The sequence below is a fragment of the Scomber scombrus genome, chromosome 13 (assembly GCF_963691925.1).
Source record: "Scomber scombrus chromosome 13, fScoSco1.1, whole genome shotgun sequence".
Taxonomy (NCBI): Eukaryota; Metazoa; Chordata; class Actinopteri; order Scombriformes; family Scombridae; genus Scomber; species Scomber scombrus.
Window position 1 is genome coordinate 3,505,549 of NC_084982.1, and position 15,806 is coordinate 3,521,354.

General features: G+C 40.1%; 1 protein-coding gene across 4 annotated transcripts in view; it reads right to left on the reverse strand.

Annotated features, from left to right (window-relative positions):
• Positions 1-15,806, reverse strand: part of LOC133992781 (mitogen-activated protein kinase kinase kinase kinase 4-like) — a 95,144-nt gene that overhangs the window by 27,092 nt on the left and 52,246 nt on the right. For all 4 annotated transcript variants that reach the window (XM_062431517.1, XM_062431519.1, XM_062431518.1 and 1 more), the window contains exons 4-14: positions 11,450-11,575; positions 9,787-9,897; positions 9,506-9,596; positions 8,258-8,388; positions 7,641-7,695; positions 7,122-7,200; positions 6,842-7,017; positions 6,443-6,515; positions 5,105-5,315; positions 878-1,039; positions 418-504 (exon numbers count right to left, since the gene is read on the reverse strand). In XM_062431517.1, the coding sequence (XP_062287501.1) occupies positions 418-504; positions 878-1,039; positions 5,105-5,315; positions 6,443-6,515; positions 6,842-7,017; positions 7,122-7,200; positions 7,641-7,695; positions 8,258-8,388; positions 9,506-9,596; positions 9,787-9,897; positions 11,450-11,575 (1,302 nt within the window). The remainder of the gene's footprint in view (positions 1-417; positions 505-877; positions 1,040-5,104; positions 5,316-6,442; positions 6,516-6,841; positions 7,018-7,121; positions 7,201-7,640; positions 7,696-8,257; positions 8,389-9,505; positions 9,597-9,786; positions 9,898-11,449; positions 11,576-15,806) is intronic.

The window sequence follows — 15,806 nt, forward strand, 5'->3', positions numbered from 1 at the left end:
GGAACATCTGGAATAAAAACAGGGGAAACCCTCACTTCCTGCTGGATGACTAGTTTCCTGGCGACATCATCACCATCACTACGGGCCCCGTAAACATCTCAACTTCCCCGGTGAAAAAAAACCCTGAGAATGCTTATTAGGTTTTGACCTCAGCTGCTAACGGCTCCCCTGGGAGCTACAAAAGTCTTAAGTTAATCCAAATAATTTGTTTCGGTTTGAGATGGGAAGGAAAACAGAATCAGGAAACTTTGTGTAACGGCGGAGTAATGAGAACCTGCGTTAACTATTTAACAACATGGGAGCTGTGGAAAAAATAACCACTGGGGATGTATAGAAAATAATGGAAATAACATTTAGCTTAAGGAACAGAATTTTCTACATTTTCATTGAAAGCGGGCATACAGTACAAACACTCACCAGCAGCATGGCCTGTTCATGGAGAAGCTGCTGCTGCAAGATCTCCAGGTGCCTCTGCTCCTCCTCCAACTGACGCCGAATGTACTCCTGTCAATCAAACCGACACGCCTCCATTAGTTTAATATCAAATCCAATTTAAAAAAACAAAAAACATCCTCCCATCTTTCAGTGATCAGTCCCTCCAGGATTTTACGATATTGCGATTGCAGAAATTAATTAACCAATTCCCAAAGTGTAAAAATAGGCTTTCCCCCCCCCAAGCTTGTCAATTTTTCCAATCACCAGTTTTACACAGAAATAAACACTAATGTTTGCACAATTTTTTGGGAAAAGCTTCTGTAAATTCACTCAGTTTGAGCCACAATTGAATCAAAAGCACAGAAGAAATAGCTGCAACTACAATCTACAAATCATCAAGTTTTTGCTTAACTTTCCCTCTCTCTGTGTTCCTGTTTCGTACCTGTTCTCGGTCGGCCCTCCTCTTTTCCTCTTCGGCCCTCCTTCGCTCCTCCTCCTCTTTGCGACGTCGCTCCATCTCCTCGACGCGTCTCTTCTCCTCCTGCTCGCGCCGGCGCTGCTCTCGCTCTTGCTGCCTCCTCATCTCACGCTCGCGCCGTTGTTGCTGCGGGTGAACACACAGAAACCTGGTTCATGTCCCGGCTGACGCTGTCCCAGTTTTCTGATTTTCTGTCTAGTCATATGTGACGCAGGGTTCATGTTTTCTTATGAGTGTGGAAGTAAGAGCTGCAGTAGTTGTTGGTATTATTTGGATTTGGACTGAATGAATAAGGTGAACAACAGTTTAGACCTTTAGACATGCTACCTTTGGTGCTACCACTGCTTTGCTGAGCAGCATTATTACAGTATAAACAATGAGACCCAACATATCAAAAAGGATGAGAAGGGAGGCAAAAAGAAGACCCATTTTTGAGTAATCCTAAACACTACTAATATTGAATAACTCAATGTATTGGTCACTTTGACAGTTACACAGTCACTTTCTTAAGACAAATCCAGCAAATCAGCACAAGCTGCCAGCAAAACAAATATTTATTTTTTTCATCATCAGGCCCACACGGAATCTGCGCCCGCAAAATTCCGATGACAAATCCACAGATTTCCTGCAGATTTTCCACCGATAAAGATGTTGCTCAAAGACTTAGTGAAATGAAAATGACTTTTTCCCACTTTTAATCCAGTGTCCCGGTGTTAATTGTTTATTTATCTCTAATATATGCCAAATATGTCATAAAATCAGTATGTTGACATCATTAGGTCTTTTCACTTCCTGTTAAATAGTTTCAAATGTTTGCTCATAATGTACTCGGAGGCATTATTAAAAATTTCACCCAATCGAGTGTGTCACGGGCGTAAAAAACTGTGTGTCGCTATTTGTGAGTCATAGTAGCTGACAGAGCAATATGAACGAAAACAGGAAGAGAAATGTGTGTTTTGATATCGGTGGGGAAAGAACTGGGTTTCATTTCCAGAACAATGTGGCTGAGCTCTAATTCACTGAAAACAATCTCTCTTATCTTCTATGAATATTATATCTATCTATCACATTACAAGCAGAATACCTCAGATGTTCTTTCTGGTTCACTGCTGAAAACTAAAAAAATTCCAGATTGATTTTGGGTCTGCTCATCATCTATCTTAACAAACAGTAAAATCATTTTGACACCATTAATCTATATGGACTATTATAATAAGCGACATTCAGATCATTTGTTGGTTTAAGTGTATTCATTTTGAGGATTTGCTGCTTTCCTTTGTATATAAATTATATATTATTGTAAATTAAATATATTTGGGTTTTTGAGCTGTGTTGGTCTGACAAAACAAGCACATTGATGACGTCACCTTGGGCTCTGGTAAGTTATAATAGTTCATATCTAACTTAGTTATGAGTTAGTTATACGTTTTAAATCAAGTTAACATTTTCAAATCAAGAACAACAACCAGAAGGTTAATGGGTAATGACCCAAAAATAACATTCATTATAAATCTGCTGCTGAGGTCAAAGCAGTGAGGCAAATAATATTGAATTCTTTATTTTCATTTAACCTGCTGGAGAATGTGCAACTAAGTTATTTAATTTAAAGCCATTAAATGCCAAGGATTTTCAAGTGAATAATAATGAGCATTTCAGCAGTGAGGGCGGTGGGATGGAAGTATAATAATGAATGTAGGCTGTGTGTATGCCGGTGTTCCAGTGGATGAGCTGACAGGGACAAAGTGAAAAACATGTCAACATTTCAAGCACTGCCTGAAGACATAATCATTTAATCACAGTAAGAAATGTAAGTCTGACAGGCAGTTATCTAACACTTGACTCTGTAAGCAGACAGATGAAGAAATTAAAGTGATTTCTGTCTGTCATCGTCTCGTGGAAAGCAGCAGGACGCGTGTTTGCGTCCGCGGTGTCGTGACGCGTCGTGTTTTTTTTATGAACTTTAGGATTCCACATGAGGTAATCAATCAAAAACAGGAGAGCGCGTGTAGAGCGGTGTTTCTCCGACGTGGCCCCGGTTCAACCGCGGCCTCTTCTCTCTTGATTTATCCACGAGCAGCCGTCATGAATCAAAAAAGAGGGAGCTCAAGCTGTGACTGCCGCGGGGAAACATGAGCAAATAAAAATAAAAATCGTCTCATATAGTCTAGGTGTAGTGAACCAACATCTGCCCGCATCTGCCTCTGGTTACATTTCCTGATTCTATTTGATCTCGTCTTTACCTCTTTTTATTCCTGTGTTTGTCCATGTCTGACTACAGAATATTCAGGTCTCTCTCTCTCTTTCTTTCCTTCCAGAGAATTGAGTTCAATCTACTTCTGTCCAAAATTATAATCATTTCTCTACAAATCTCTTCCACTCCACTTGTACAACTTCCTCTCTCCACTTCCCTCTCTCCTCCCCTCCCTAAACTAAGGAGGAAATGTAGCTGAGCTCGCAGCACAGACGCTAATAAAAAAAGACTACGGCTCAAAGAGATAAAAGATAATTACAGAAAGGGGTTTGAAACTCGTCCTCCAGGGACACCAATTAATTTTTTTTTCTCCACTGTAGCCTAAAATTGATTTTGCAGGCTATTATATATAATCATTCAATCTCTTCTGTTAGTGCACAGAGATACTGTATACACATGTAAACTACACCTGATGAACCGCTTAAATCGCCCGCAGCTTCTCACAGTGTCATCATAACACAAAGAACCTGAAACCAGAGAAGAGTTTTAACCAAATGCCCAAAAATCAAATACAAGCTACTCAGTGACAGTTACTGTCTACTGTCTCTATGAAAAGACAGCAATGTAAAGCAACTGGGACACTAATATAGACCTGTTACAATAATTATCGACTTATCGTACAATAATGCAATCATCGTCATCACCATGTCTATATATGGACTTATCATATGATACATGGACATGACTTTGATCTTTTTTTTCATCACAATATTGCCACACTTCACATTAGCAGCTAAGAGACTATTCATGTCACATTGGCTAAACAAGTAGTGTCCTCCATTCCTCACTGTGTACGTCCTGAGTGGAGACTGTAGAAGAATTAAAGGTAAATAACTCTAGCACCCACTCTCCAATCATTATTCTACTATTATATTATCATTATATCAGTGGTATAAAATGATCTTCAAATGACAATAATATCTTTTATCGCGATTATTATTGTGACAGGACTCCACTAGTTCTGGAGAGATGTTGCTGCTGAATTCTTAAATGTAGTTTAAGAAACGGCACACATAAATGTGAACTGATCCTTTAACTCCTTGGACTCCAATAATTAATCACCTAAATGGCAGTTGACTAATGATCTGATGATAAATTCATTGATTTATTTTATCAACTATTTTTTTATCATTTGGTGAATATGACTGTTAGTTTTGTCACGTTTTAGGCTTCAGAAAAATCTAATCTACGAAGTGTGTTTATGTTTTTAGACTATATATGAGTCATTTGTATTTATTGAGCTTTTTATTGAACAATTTATCATCTGTCTTAATGTCCAGCAGGATTCATCAGAGCTGCTAATGTGTTAGAAGCTCCCCTCCCTTTACCTGGGTCTAAGTATATCATCATACATGCCACAACACATCAATCCTCCCGCCTGTAATGTAAGTCACATATTTTACAACATTTTTCCTCCGTCAAATCCTCCATCATCATCTAGATCAGCCTGTCAAGTATTTTGAATGTGATGAAACCACAAGGTAAGGCAATATCAATCGATTTCATCTTAAGCTCCTCGCTGTCTAAGAGGATGATGTCATCTGCTCTCAGAGGAGAAACTCTCCCGCTTGTTGAAGATGCGTGTAGGAAGCGTCATAAATAACTCAAATCCTTCTGTGGAATAATGTATTTTTAGTCCTATTCAAACTTTTAGTGTGACTCCACACCCAGTTGTAAATAGCTACTGATGCCTATGTGAATCCTGCTCACCATGGTATTCATATAGACCAGGCATGTCCAAACTGTTCCATAAAGGCTGTGTGCCTGCAGGCTTTGAGTCAACCAATCAGCTGTCTGAAGACTGAGAACAGCAGATTAAACGAGTCAAGCCTGGTGTGTTCCTGTTTGGTTGGAATGAAAACCTGCAGACACATGAACCTTTATGGAATAGTTTGGATGTTCCTGATATAGACGGTCTGAGGTACGACCGGTGCGCTCACCTCCTCGAGCCGTCTCCTCTGCTCCTTCTGCTGCTCGATACGTTTCTGCCTCTCGGCCAGAAGTTGGCGCTTGTACTCCTCCTGCTCGCGGAGCTGCTGCTCCTGGAGGAGCTGTTGGCGACGCAGCGCCTCCGAGCGCTCCTTGTTCTCCTGCTGCAGGCGGATGAAGTCGCGGCGCAAGGTCGACTCGCCCGGAACGTTGACTATGGAGCTGCACACAGGACACAGTGAGAGGCACGTTAGCTCGTAGCACCCTAATAGTCATGTAGGTAGCAAACTGGAGGTAATATTGGATTTTAAGTTTCTCAGTTTGCAACAGTGGTTTTTTTTCACTGGATACTTCTTTATGTTACTGTTTTTAATCAAATATGGGTTCCACTTTACCATAAGTCCACCCCTATAAAGGCTGTGTGAATGGTTTATAATTGGCTTGTTAATTAGGTTGTGAACCCTTTCTAAATCATTAATAAGCTGTTATAACTCACTGGCAAAAAAAAGGGCAACAGTGACCAGTTGCTTGCCAAATAGTGATCCCATATTTATCTGTATTGCTAAATCTCAGATTAGATTGTTAGCTTTGTCTTCATCAGGCAGCATGCTTATGTACAGTATGGAGCTAAAATGCAGCCTTATTGTAAAGTGTTTAAAAGACATCATCATTTACTAACGAATTATTCATATTTATAACTCCCAAAGGCAATCCTTATTGTAAAGTGTAAAGCTTATGACCATTCATTAATAAATGATCTGCACATGCTTTACACTTTACAATAAGGCTCCCTTTTGGGAGTTTAAATGTTAATTATTCATCAATAGAAAGTGATGTGTTTCACACTTTATAAGCCTCCCTTTTAGAAGTTATAGATATCTATAGCTCATAAATAAATGAATGCTCATAATGAGATGGCAAGAAAGATAGATTTAAACTAAATGGATAAAAATGCAGTAGTATAACCTACCTTCATCTTGCCAAATAGTGACCCTGCATTGATGTATAACTCATTTACAACTGTTAATTAATGGTTTATGAAGTGTTTCCAATCTAATTACATTTAATCCTTAATAAGAGTAGTCTTATTGTAAAGTGGTACCAAAATATATACATATTTAATGTTGTGGCTGTAGTTTTACATCTGTTTTCTGTGTTAGCAAAACTAGAACGTGGTAGCAGGAAGCTTCTTGTATTGGGAGAAGTTATCGTATTTAGTCTGTTTGTTGTGAAGTATGACGAGACACGCGTCTACTAGTTTGCATACAACAGAGAGCGAGAAGCTTACAATGCAAATTAGGCACCGACAGCTCTCCAGTTTCATATGCACTGGGATGATATGTATTTACCTGGGCTCTCCTTCTTGCTCAGATGCCTCTTCCTCCTCTTCTTCACTACCGCTGTATTCATACTCAGTCTCATCTGTGGATTAGGGTGGACAAATAACAAAAATTAAAAAATTCATTCCAATGTCAATGCACATCATGTATGAGATGGTTACTGTTGGAAACTTTGAACAAAGGAGGGAAAAAATACAAATATTTAAATTAAGAGACACAAGAAACACAAGAAGATGTCTAAGTGTCTCCTTTTTAAGCAACATGAAGTTTGTCCTTTCACTGTTGCCTTATCCTCTCTCCTTTATCCTCCCTCTGTACAGTTTAGAACAGCCCTGTTATTGTGTAGGAGCAGGAGTTTCAGTTTCACAGCAGCGATAAACAGACCCCCCCCCCTCCCTGAGTCCTCACCCTTCTCGCCCCTCTTCTTCTTGGTTCGGTCGATGTGGTCTTTGAGCTGGATGCGGACCTGCCTCTCGTTGGGCTGGTCTCGGATGAAGGGGTGTTTGAGCAGCTGCTCGGTGGGGGGGCGCTGAGTGTAGTTCTTCACCAGGCAGCCTTCGATGAAGCTGAAGAACTTCTTTGACCTGCCGGGTGAAGCACAGGAGGAGTTAGATGTCATATTTGGAGCTTGGAGTTTATATGGGAGGTATTTTTAACAGAAGGGGGATAATGTTCAAACTTAGCCCACCATTTTTTGGACTTGAGTCGAGGAGGAGGGTTTCTTGGAATAAGGAAGAGGGCTCTCATTGGATGCATGTCACAAAGTGCTGGAAGGAAAGAAACACACAGATCCAGGTCAAATACTTTAAACATTTCTGTCTGTTAATAATGAGTGGTGTTTTTCAGTGTAGGTCTGAAGCTGAAATGCTACTTTGAGGTTAAAACATGTTGTAAAAATGACTGTGATAGCTTTTTATAAAAGATCAAGCTGAGGTTAATTTGAACAGCAGCCTCAGTCTTACACCATTTGGTTCATCATTTGCTTACTTTTTTCAAAGAGTTTGTGTTGAAAGTCATTTATTTCCACTATCTGCCATCAATAGAAACTCTAAAAGCTTCATTTTATCAGCAGATATTGTAAAAGCACCTTTTTCTCTTTGCTGCCATAAAGCAATCAACCAAATTTCCCAACCCAGTGGCATACAATAAATCATGCAAAACAGAGGCTGATAAAGGCCATATCATTCTGTCTGTGATGTGTACTTACGGGGAGCTCCCTCAGCCATCTCTATGGCCGTGATTCCACAGGACCACAGGTCACTCTGAAGGACAGAAGACAGCATGAGTCAGATGAGATCACTCTATGTGTGCAGGGGCATGTTCTCATAGTTGTAAAAGCTTTGAAACTTTGAGTTGGTGAACTCTGATCAAACGATTACTTCTAACACTTTTCAGGCTATTTTAAAGCAATTGATTGATTCCAGAGACAATGTCCCTGTTACTTTGGATAATCCATGATCTACTTTCTTCAGGGTTGTATGTCTACCACAAAGCATTATAGTGGTATGGCAGCAGCAGTTTTAGCCACAAAAAAAACTCCAAAACAAAGCAAAAAGCCACAAACTATCTCAATGTGGGAAAATATGTTTGTTTTCTTGTTACATGACTACTGGCCTTTCAATTATGAGCAGAAAACTACAGTAAAGTCTTAAAATATTAGCAATGTTAAAGTATTACTCTATTGAAAATGCTAAAAACATATCAGAAAATGTTCCGTTTTGACCTGGATTGTATTTATTTGACCACTTTGGCCCATTCCCCCTTGAAACATTGTCTTATAATCATTTATCATTATAAGAGAGCAGATCCGGTGTCTGTCATTACCCTGTAGTCATAGGTGGCATCCGGGTTCTCATCACAAGCGATGACCTCCGGAGCCATCCAATAAGGCGTCCCGATGAAGGTGTTCCTTCGTCCTACTGTCCGGTCCAGCTGAGCGCTCACACCAAAGTCCACTGAGGAAATAGAAGATTTAAAACAATGATCGCTGCTTCATCTAAAGCAGTAACCCTGATGGAGTGTGATGAGTTTGGTTTGTAAATTTGATGCTTAACTAATGGATCATAAATTATCTGCTTGTGCTCACGTTGAAATCCACAGCTTGTGTCTGTCTCTTTAGATTAAGCTGCTGTCTCGTCTTCTTTTAGCTGAACATAAGTGTTTTATTGAGGCGGCGGGGGAGACATGTGGCTTGTACTGTGTGTCACAGGATAACCATAATGGAGGTCACAAAGAGCGGCCTGATAACAAATAGTAATCAAATTCTGGATATTTAAAGAAATAGCAACATAATTGATCATTTAACTTTAAATGTTAGAGGGCATAAAGCAGCCAAAGCAAGGCCTGTAAATAATAGAGTTTCTGTGACTTGCATACATATATTAAATTATGAGAATTTACAGGTATTTATTTATATTTATAGGTAGGCTTGTGTTGTGATTGTTGATTTTTTAGGTGCAATTATGAAAGGCAAGAAAACCTGCAGCAACAATAGCGACACATGTAGGTGAGTGTGACTCAGCGATACAGGTTGTTTTCAAATCGATTCATAACTAAATTACGTAGAATAGTTCAAATTATGCCAAAAAAAAAAGTCAGCAAGACGGATTCATGACTCACTACTTGGCTGCTTATAGCAAAATAAAAATCCATCCAAAAAAAAGAGACTGTCTGATCGGTCAGACTGAAAAAAACCTGATAGCATAGTTACAGTCTGATTATCAGGCTAGATTAGACAGGCAGTGATGCAATGGACATAAATAAATAAAGATAGTGTATGAAAGTCCTGCAAGAGTTTTGTGCAAAACTTTGAGCCAGCAAACAAATCTTAAAACATTGAGTAGGATTTGTGTTTTGGAGCCTGCAACTCTGCAACTCTGAGATCATTACTAAACATCACCGGCACTGAAAAAGCATTGGTTGGCAGCTCTTTGGTGCTGACTCAAACTCTATGCTGCAGTATTTTTTTTACAGCGCAGCCGTCCAAACCTCAGCTCCAGACCATGCTTGCGGTCTACAGGCCCAGTCTGGAACCGACAGGGGAATTCAACCGAGAGAGAAATCGGCACGTACCCAGTTTGACCTCTGCGTTTTCAGTCAGCAGCACGTTTTGCCCCTTGATGTCACGGTGGATGACGTGATGGGCGTGCAGGTGAGCCAATCCCTGCGGAGAGAAATCGACAAACCGGCACATTACTTCCAAACTCCAAACCTTACTCTTTATCGTCTGTGAAAACTTTGAAAATAACAAATCCAGCCAGACATAAGACATTTCAACCCCTTTACTGCAAATAATAAGTTTCCCACCACAAGCACAATTGACTCTGACAGTAAAATTGTCATGGACCCCTCACCCTGAGGATCTCTCTGGAGATGTAGGCGATCCAATCCTCTTTCAGCGTGTTGCCTTTGGTGTTCTTTACCAGGTCTGTGATGGAGCCGGCACCGCAGAACTCCATCACCAGCTGGAAGAGAGAAGAAGACATATAAACACACATAAACACACACACACTCCACCATTCTACTTCAGCTATAGACCATATGCTAAAGGTGTTACATGCAGCATTTAGACCTCAATAAGCCATGCCAGATCTGGATTGCTTTGAGCCCCAAAACAGCACGAAAGAAGAGGAAGAGGCACGAGAATTAAAATGCTCACTTTTGTAGGAATTTTGACAGGACACAGAAACCCAAGGGCTGATGGGTAATGTAGTTTTAAGATGAAGGAACATGAACACCAACCCATCCACTGATTTTGAAGTTTTAACAGCTGGAGTACATGGACTATTAAACAGTATGTCTCCACTGTGTAGCATCCTTATAGCTGGAAGGCTCATATTGCATGTTTAGACTCAATATCAAGATACCAATACAAATATTTTCTCTAAAATTGCGTGGCGTGTGTGAAAAGTCACATTAGATCATCTAACGTATGCACAATACAATTAACTGTGATCTACATTTGTGCATTACATCAGACGGAACTCTGACAAAATGTAAAACACACACACACACACACACACACACACACACACACACACAGCAGACAGCGTGAAGCCACAACAGTGTGGGCTGTAAAGGGGTCACGCAGGCAGCTGTAAAAACAAATACCAGTCTGTGTTGCAGAGTGAGAGTGAGACTTCTCTTCTCCAGGAACAACAGAGCTGTGGGGTCATAAAACGAGGTAATCCTGCCTTCAACAAACTGAGCAGCCATAAATGTCTGGCTGCTGTTCTCCTCCTCCTCCTCTTCCTCCTTCCTCCTCCCTGCTTTCTCTGCCTCTTCTCTCTTTCTCATTAACTCTCTCCCTGCTCCCGTCTTGTTTCTCTTTTCTTTGATTTAATGTGTTTACTGTAATGCTCTCTTGTCTCTTGGTTTATTCCTCTTCCTCTTCCAATACGAATGCCAGCGGGGGGATTTAACAATACAAACCATATCCATCATGTTAAGCTTTGGTGAGCATGCATATCTTCACCGTCGGGGGCAAACCTTGTATGTCCGAAACCATTTCTTTCATGCAATCAATCCAATGGAGTAACAAGATTAAGTCACAAGTTCTTTTTTGGATGAGGATGATTGATTTATGAAAAAACTAAACGGAGATACAAGGTTTCGACAGTGACGATAAGCAGACAGAGATGGAGGAGACGATAATGGGTTTCAGATCCGTGCAATAAAAGATAGCGTACTGGTTAATAATTAAGAATGTGGGACATGCTGCTCCTGCAGAAACATCTCTAAATGCACAGTAGGGTGCAGATTCTAGACATTATTTTACATTAGGGAGTAAACAAAGATATGTAATGGAGACATATTTTACAGTTTAGGAATAAACCTTATTGTATTAAGCGACATCAAAAAGAAAGTCAACTTTAGTAAACTTCACTGAGGATTTACAGCAAAAAAATATAACTACGCCGACACCGATATATCTGTGAAAGGACTAATATAGTTCTAGGAAGAATGTTTCAGGTTTCAGGTGAATTTAGCCAACAACAACATGAAGGATGAGCTCACCCATAGCTGGTCGTCGTGGCCCGGTGGACTTTTTTTGATGAAGGCTCCGTAGTAGGTGGCGATGTTTCTGTGGTGGGAGTACTTCTTCAGCATGTTGATTTCCAACTTAATTTCCTCCTCTTCATCCTATAAAGAGAGATGGAGGGAGAGACCGGTCAGAGAGGACTTAATACATTGTTATTGCTTGTGAGGCGATGAGGAAGCAATTATATGAACTAATGGAGTCGATCCAAACGAACAATATTGAATCCCTTTTCCTTCTAGGCAGTTTGAATAAGAAGCAAAACAACAGTTACTACTGAGCTTTCATAATGAGGTCACCTGGAAAAATGTATTCACTGTCAGTGAGCAAGCCTTTTTAAAATGTACATGCATTTTCTTCTTTATTGGTTTTATACACTCGGTTTACTCTGGTATGACAAGTAACCTGCTCCTTTGGCCTGCAGGCCTACTCATGAATTGTGAACAGTTTCCATTCACACACTGGAGAATGTCTTGACAGATGATGGGCAGCAGCTCAAATCCATTTACAAGTTTGAAATCAAATCAGTCGAACCGTGAATACACTGGAGTACTCCTTACATTTACAGTTACACCATGTGCTCCAAGTCTATGGAGTTAAGTGAAGTTATTGGGCCTTTTAAATCCAGAACACACAGATTCAATCAAGTTACCAGTATTCAAAAAGACAGCTGTTATTATATGAATTCTCACACATTGTGATCAAACTCTGTATTAAACCTTCAGCTGAGCAGTTCAAATTGAAAAAATCTTCTAGTTTGACCTTTCTAATGTGAAGATTTGACTGTTTTCTCTCTTTTCTGATTTTTTCCTCTTTGCTCCTTATAGGTGCTTTTAATGTGAAGGACTTCATGTAAGTATTCATGAGTTTTTTATGTCGTAAAGCACCTTGAACTGTATTTATTGTACGAAAGATGCTATACAAATAAAGTTTTTTGGTTTTTTTTCTCTTGCATTTTTAAGTTGTCTGGGAAATAATGATTGTTTTTTTGTTTTTTTTATTCAATGTTTATTTGTATAGGAACAAGTATATAGCATGAACTCATGCCATATATCACAACATTTAGATTCTAAGCTAGTTTGCAATGCCTGACCATAGATGGGCTTTTAATATATGTAAAGCTGAACAGTAAAATACATATATATATATATAAAACACAAGATTCAACAGTATACATGTTTATTTTAGCACAAAACTCAACAATACATATGCACACATTACAACACGAAACTCTACGACACAGGACAGCTCACAAACAAACGACGAACATGTTCCCTCTGTAAAAGCTGTTTGACTCAAACCAATAAACTGACACAGAATCACTCCAGAAGAACAAGCAGATACAGCCAACGAGTGGAAAAGATAACAGAGCCGAGAAACAAACCGTCGTCCGCTCAGGATATTACAGCACAGAGTCAGACACGCATTCAGACACATAACAAGATCAAGCGATTATTCCTCAATCATCGCAGCATCACTGAGACTGTGTGACATTTATTTGTGAGCGTGAGCCGCATCGGCCGAAGCCCCGTGCATCCGATCCCGTGGGCCGACCGTGGGGGGGGAGGGGGGATTGACATGACGTGACATTTTCACTACTATTATGGCCGGTCGATAAGTGGGAGCGTGACGGGCAGCTGAGGCTTGGACTCCTGAGCAAACTGAGGACTGCGGCAGCCTCGTATGTCCACAAAGGAGACGCTCTGAGGAACTGTTTGGCTTTTCATATGACATTTTGGCATTTTGTAGAGCACATTTGTAGCAGCTGTATCATTCATGCTGGCTTCAGTGCTGCTGCAACAAAAACATTGTTCAGCAGAATTCAATGTGGAGCAAAATCTCCAAAAATGGCATAATGTAGTAGGTTAAGTTATGCAAGAATTGTCTTTTAAGGATTGGACAGACAATAAATACAGCTTCATAACTTACTTTCCACTTCAGGTAGTTCACTCACTGACTGTCAGCTTCAGTTTGTAAGGACATTTTTTTTTACACCAAAAAACTTTACTATTACTTAATATAATTACATATTACATAGTACATATTAAAAAAGTCTAGCTTCTGGGTTTACCTACGTGTTATGCAGTCCACTGAATATGCACAGTAGTGCTGTACATCCATGGAAGAATTCACAATAGAAAGAGTCATAATTGACCTTGTTTGTGGTTTGAAGTGTCCAGTTTTACAGATGTCTCTTTTACAATGGTCGTCTATGGAGAAAAATGCTTTTTGGGCTGCAGGGGGATTTTTTAGCTGCAATAGTGTGAATGACCACTGGGAAAAATCAGCTGATGGCTGATGGCTGAGCAGTGGCATTATAGCTGGGTATTGTTAAAAAAATTATGACACCAGTACCAATCCAAGTATCCTTAAAGTGATACCTAACCCAATTGAGTACTTCATAGAGCATTCAAAACCCATCATGTGAATAGAAGCATTAAATTGAGACTTCACCACCACAGACAAGTTGTAGCTGCGGTGGCAGTGGGCCAATCACATGTCGCATTAAGTCAAAGAATGCTTGCTTTGATTGGCTGTGATTGAGTCCATACAAATAGTCTTATTTTCAAGCTCTGGGTGCAAAAATGATCATGTATCGTATGATGGGAGACGTTTCGATAATACTTGGTGTCAATTTATTTGTATCGATCCCTTAACAAGTACCGATACCCAGCCCTAGGTGGCGCCCTATCCAGCTCTTATAATACATCCATGGAGCCATTTAGTTTGCAAGTCCACATTTGTTTTGCGCTCTCTCAAATATTTTGTCATCCATATACATCATTTTGAATGTCAGATATGAATAGATTTTTTTTTCTTACATCTTATCGGGCACACCTGCTGCAGAAGCAACAGATGACAGGCAGCCACAGCCCCTGCTGACATTTCTGAGTCCAATCCAGAGATTAAAAGGGCAATTCAGCCAAACTTTAAAGATAAAAGAAGACATCACCGTCAACTGCTACATGTACCACTACCTGCGGTTCAGTGTCACTATCTCTGAAACACAGTGCACACAGTAAACCTGATGTCTGGTCAAACAAGGACTGAACTCGTCTACATTTCTACAGAAAGGCAAAAGTTTTAAGCCGTCAGTCATTTGGAGGCTATTCTTAGATGGCAGAAGTATCATTTTAGAATAAAACATAATCGCTCTCTTTCTGCGTGGTTATGTTTTAGAGTCTATCTTTGTATTTTCAGATGTTACTGAGACAAAGTTAAACCCAGCTGGTTTCAGTCTGTATTTCTAGCAGTTGACAACAAAAGCTACTTCACTATTGGCCTGTTTTCTTAAGACGTGTTTATGCGAGCTTTGAAAGGACAATGCTTCACGTGAATGTTTTTTGTTCTTGACAAAGAGCTCTTTGCCTGTTATTTATGTTGTTCTGAACTGCTGAGGCCATTGAAAGAGTTCAGCTGGAGTTTTGATGGTCTGTAAAGATGATCGGGTCAGTCGGTCAGGCAGCCAATCCCTTGAGTCAGTCAGCCAGCCGGTGGGCTGCCGCTTCAGCCAGGCGGCCAGTCATTTAGCCAGGCAGTTAGCCAACCAATCAGTCATCACGCCAACAAAGCAGACTGCAGGCCAGCGAGTCCTTCTGTTAATCCACTCATCAGACGCAGTAGACCATCAGTCAGCCAGCAGCCAGCCCAGCAGGTGAGACAGCTGACCTTTCAGTCAACCAGTCAGCTGGTCAGTTAGATATGTTAGACCTTCTTTAGGAGAATGTAAAAGCAGGAAACAAGCTAGATCTTACAGAACATCGATATATGCAGAGAAATCCAAGACACACAGGCCAGAGCCTTCTATGGTCAACAGAACATCCCATCGGCCGCAAACTGTCAGCTATGTGAAGGTTTTTGGAAGGAGCCGGTGTAATTACAGAAGCAGAGGACAGGCAGGGGGAGGAGACGTACAGCAGGAACAGTCATACACATTATCCACCATGAGCCTTGAATTAAGGTTCAAAATAACACAAGTAAGAGAGCAAAAGAGAAAGAGACCTCCAGTGATCAGTAAAAATACATGAAGTAATGTTTTCTTTCCCTTTAGGTCAGGAAACCATGAAGGCATCTACGCCCTAATGACATTTCAAACCTATCAAACTGCATTAGCTGATGATGTTTAAGTGTTTGAAGATAAAATACATAATTCTACAGCAACAAAACATTGTTGTCAACCTTAACTCTCTTCTTCTTCTGTCTCTTCAGTCATTTAAGACTGACACTAGATTAGAAAGCTACAGAAACTCTTTTCGTTGAATAAACTATGCCTCTCAAATGTGATATGTCATACGAGACCTTTGCCAGATTATAATACAACATTAAACCATTAAA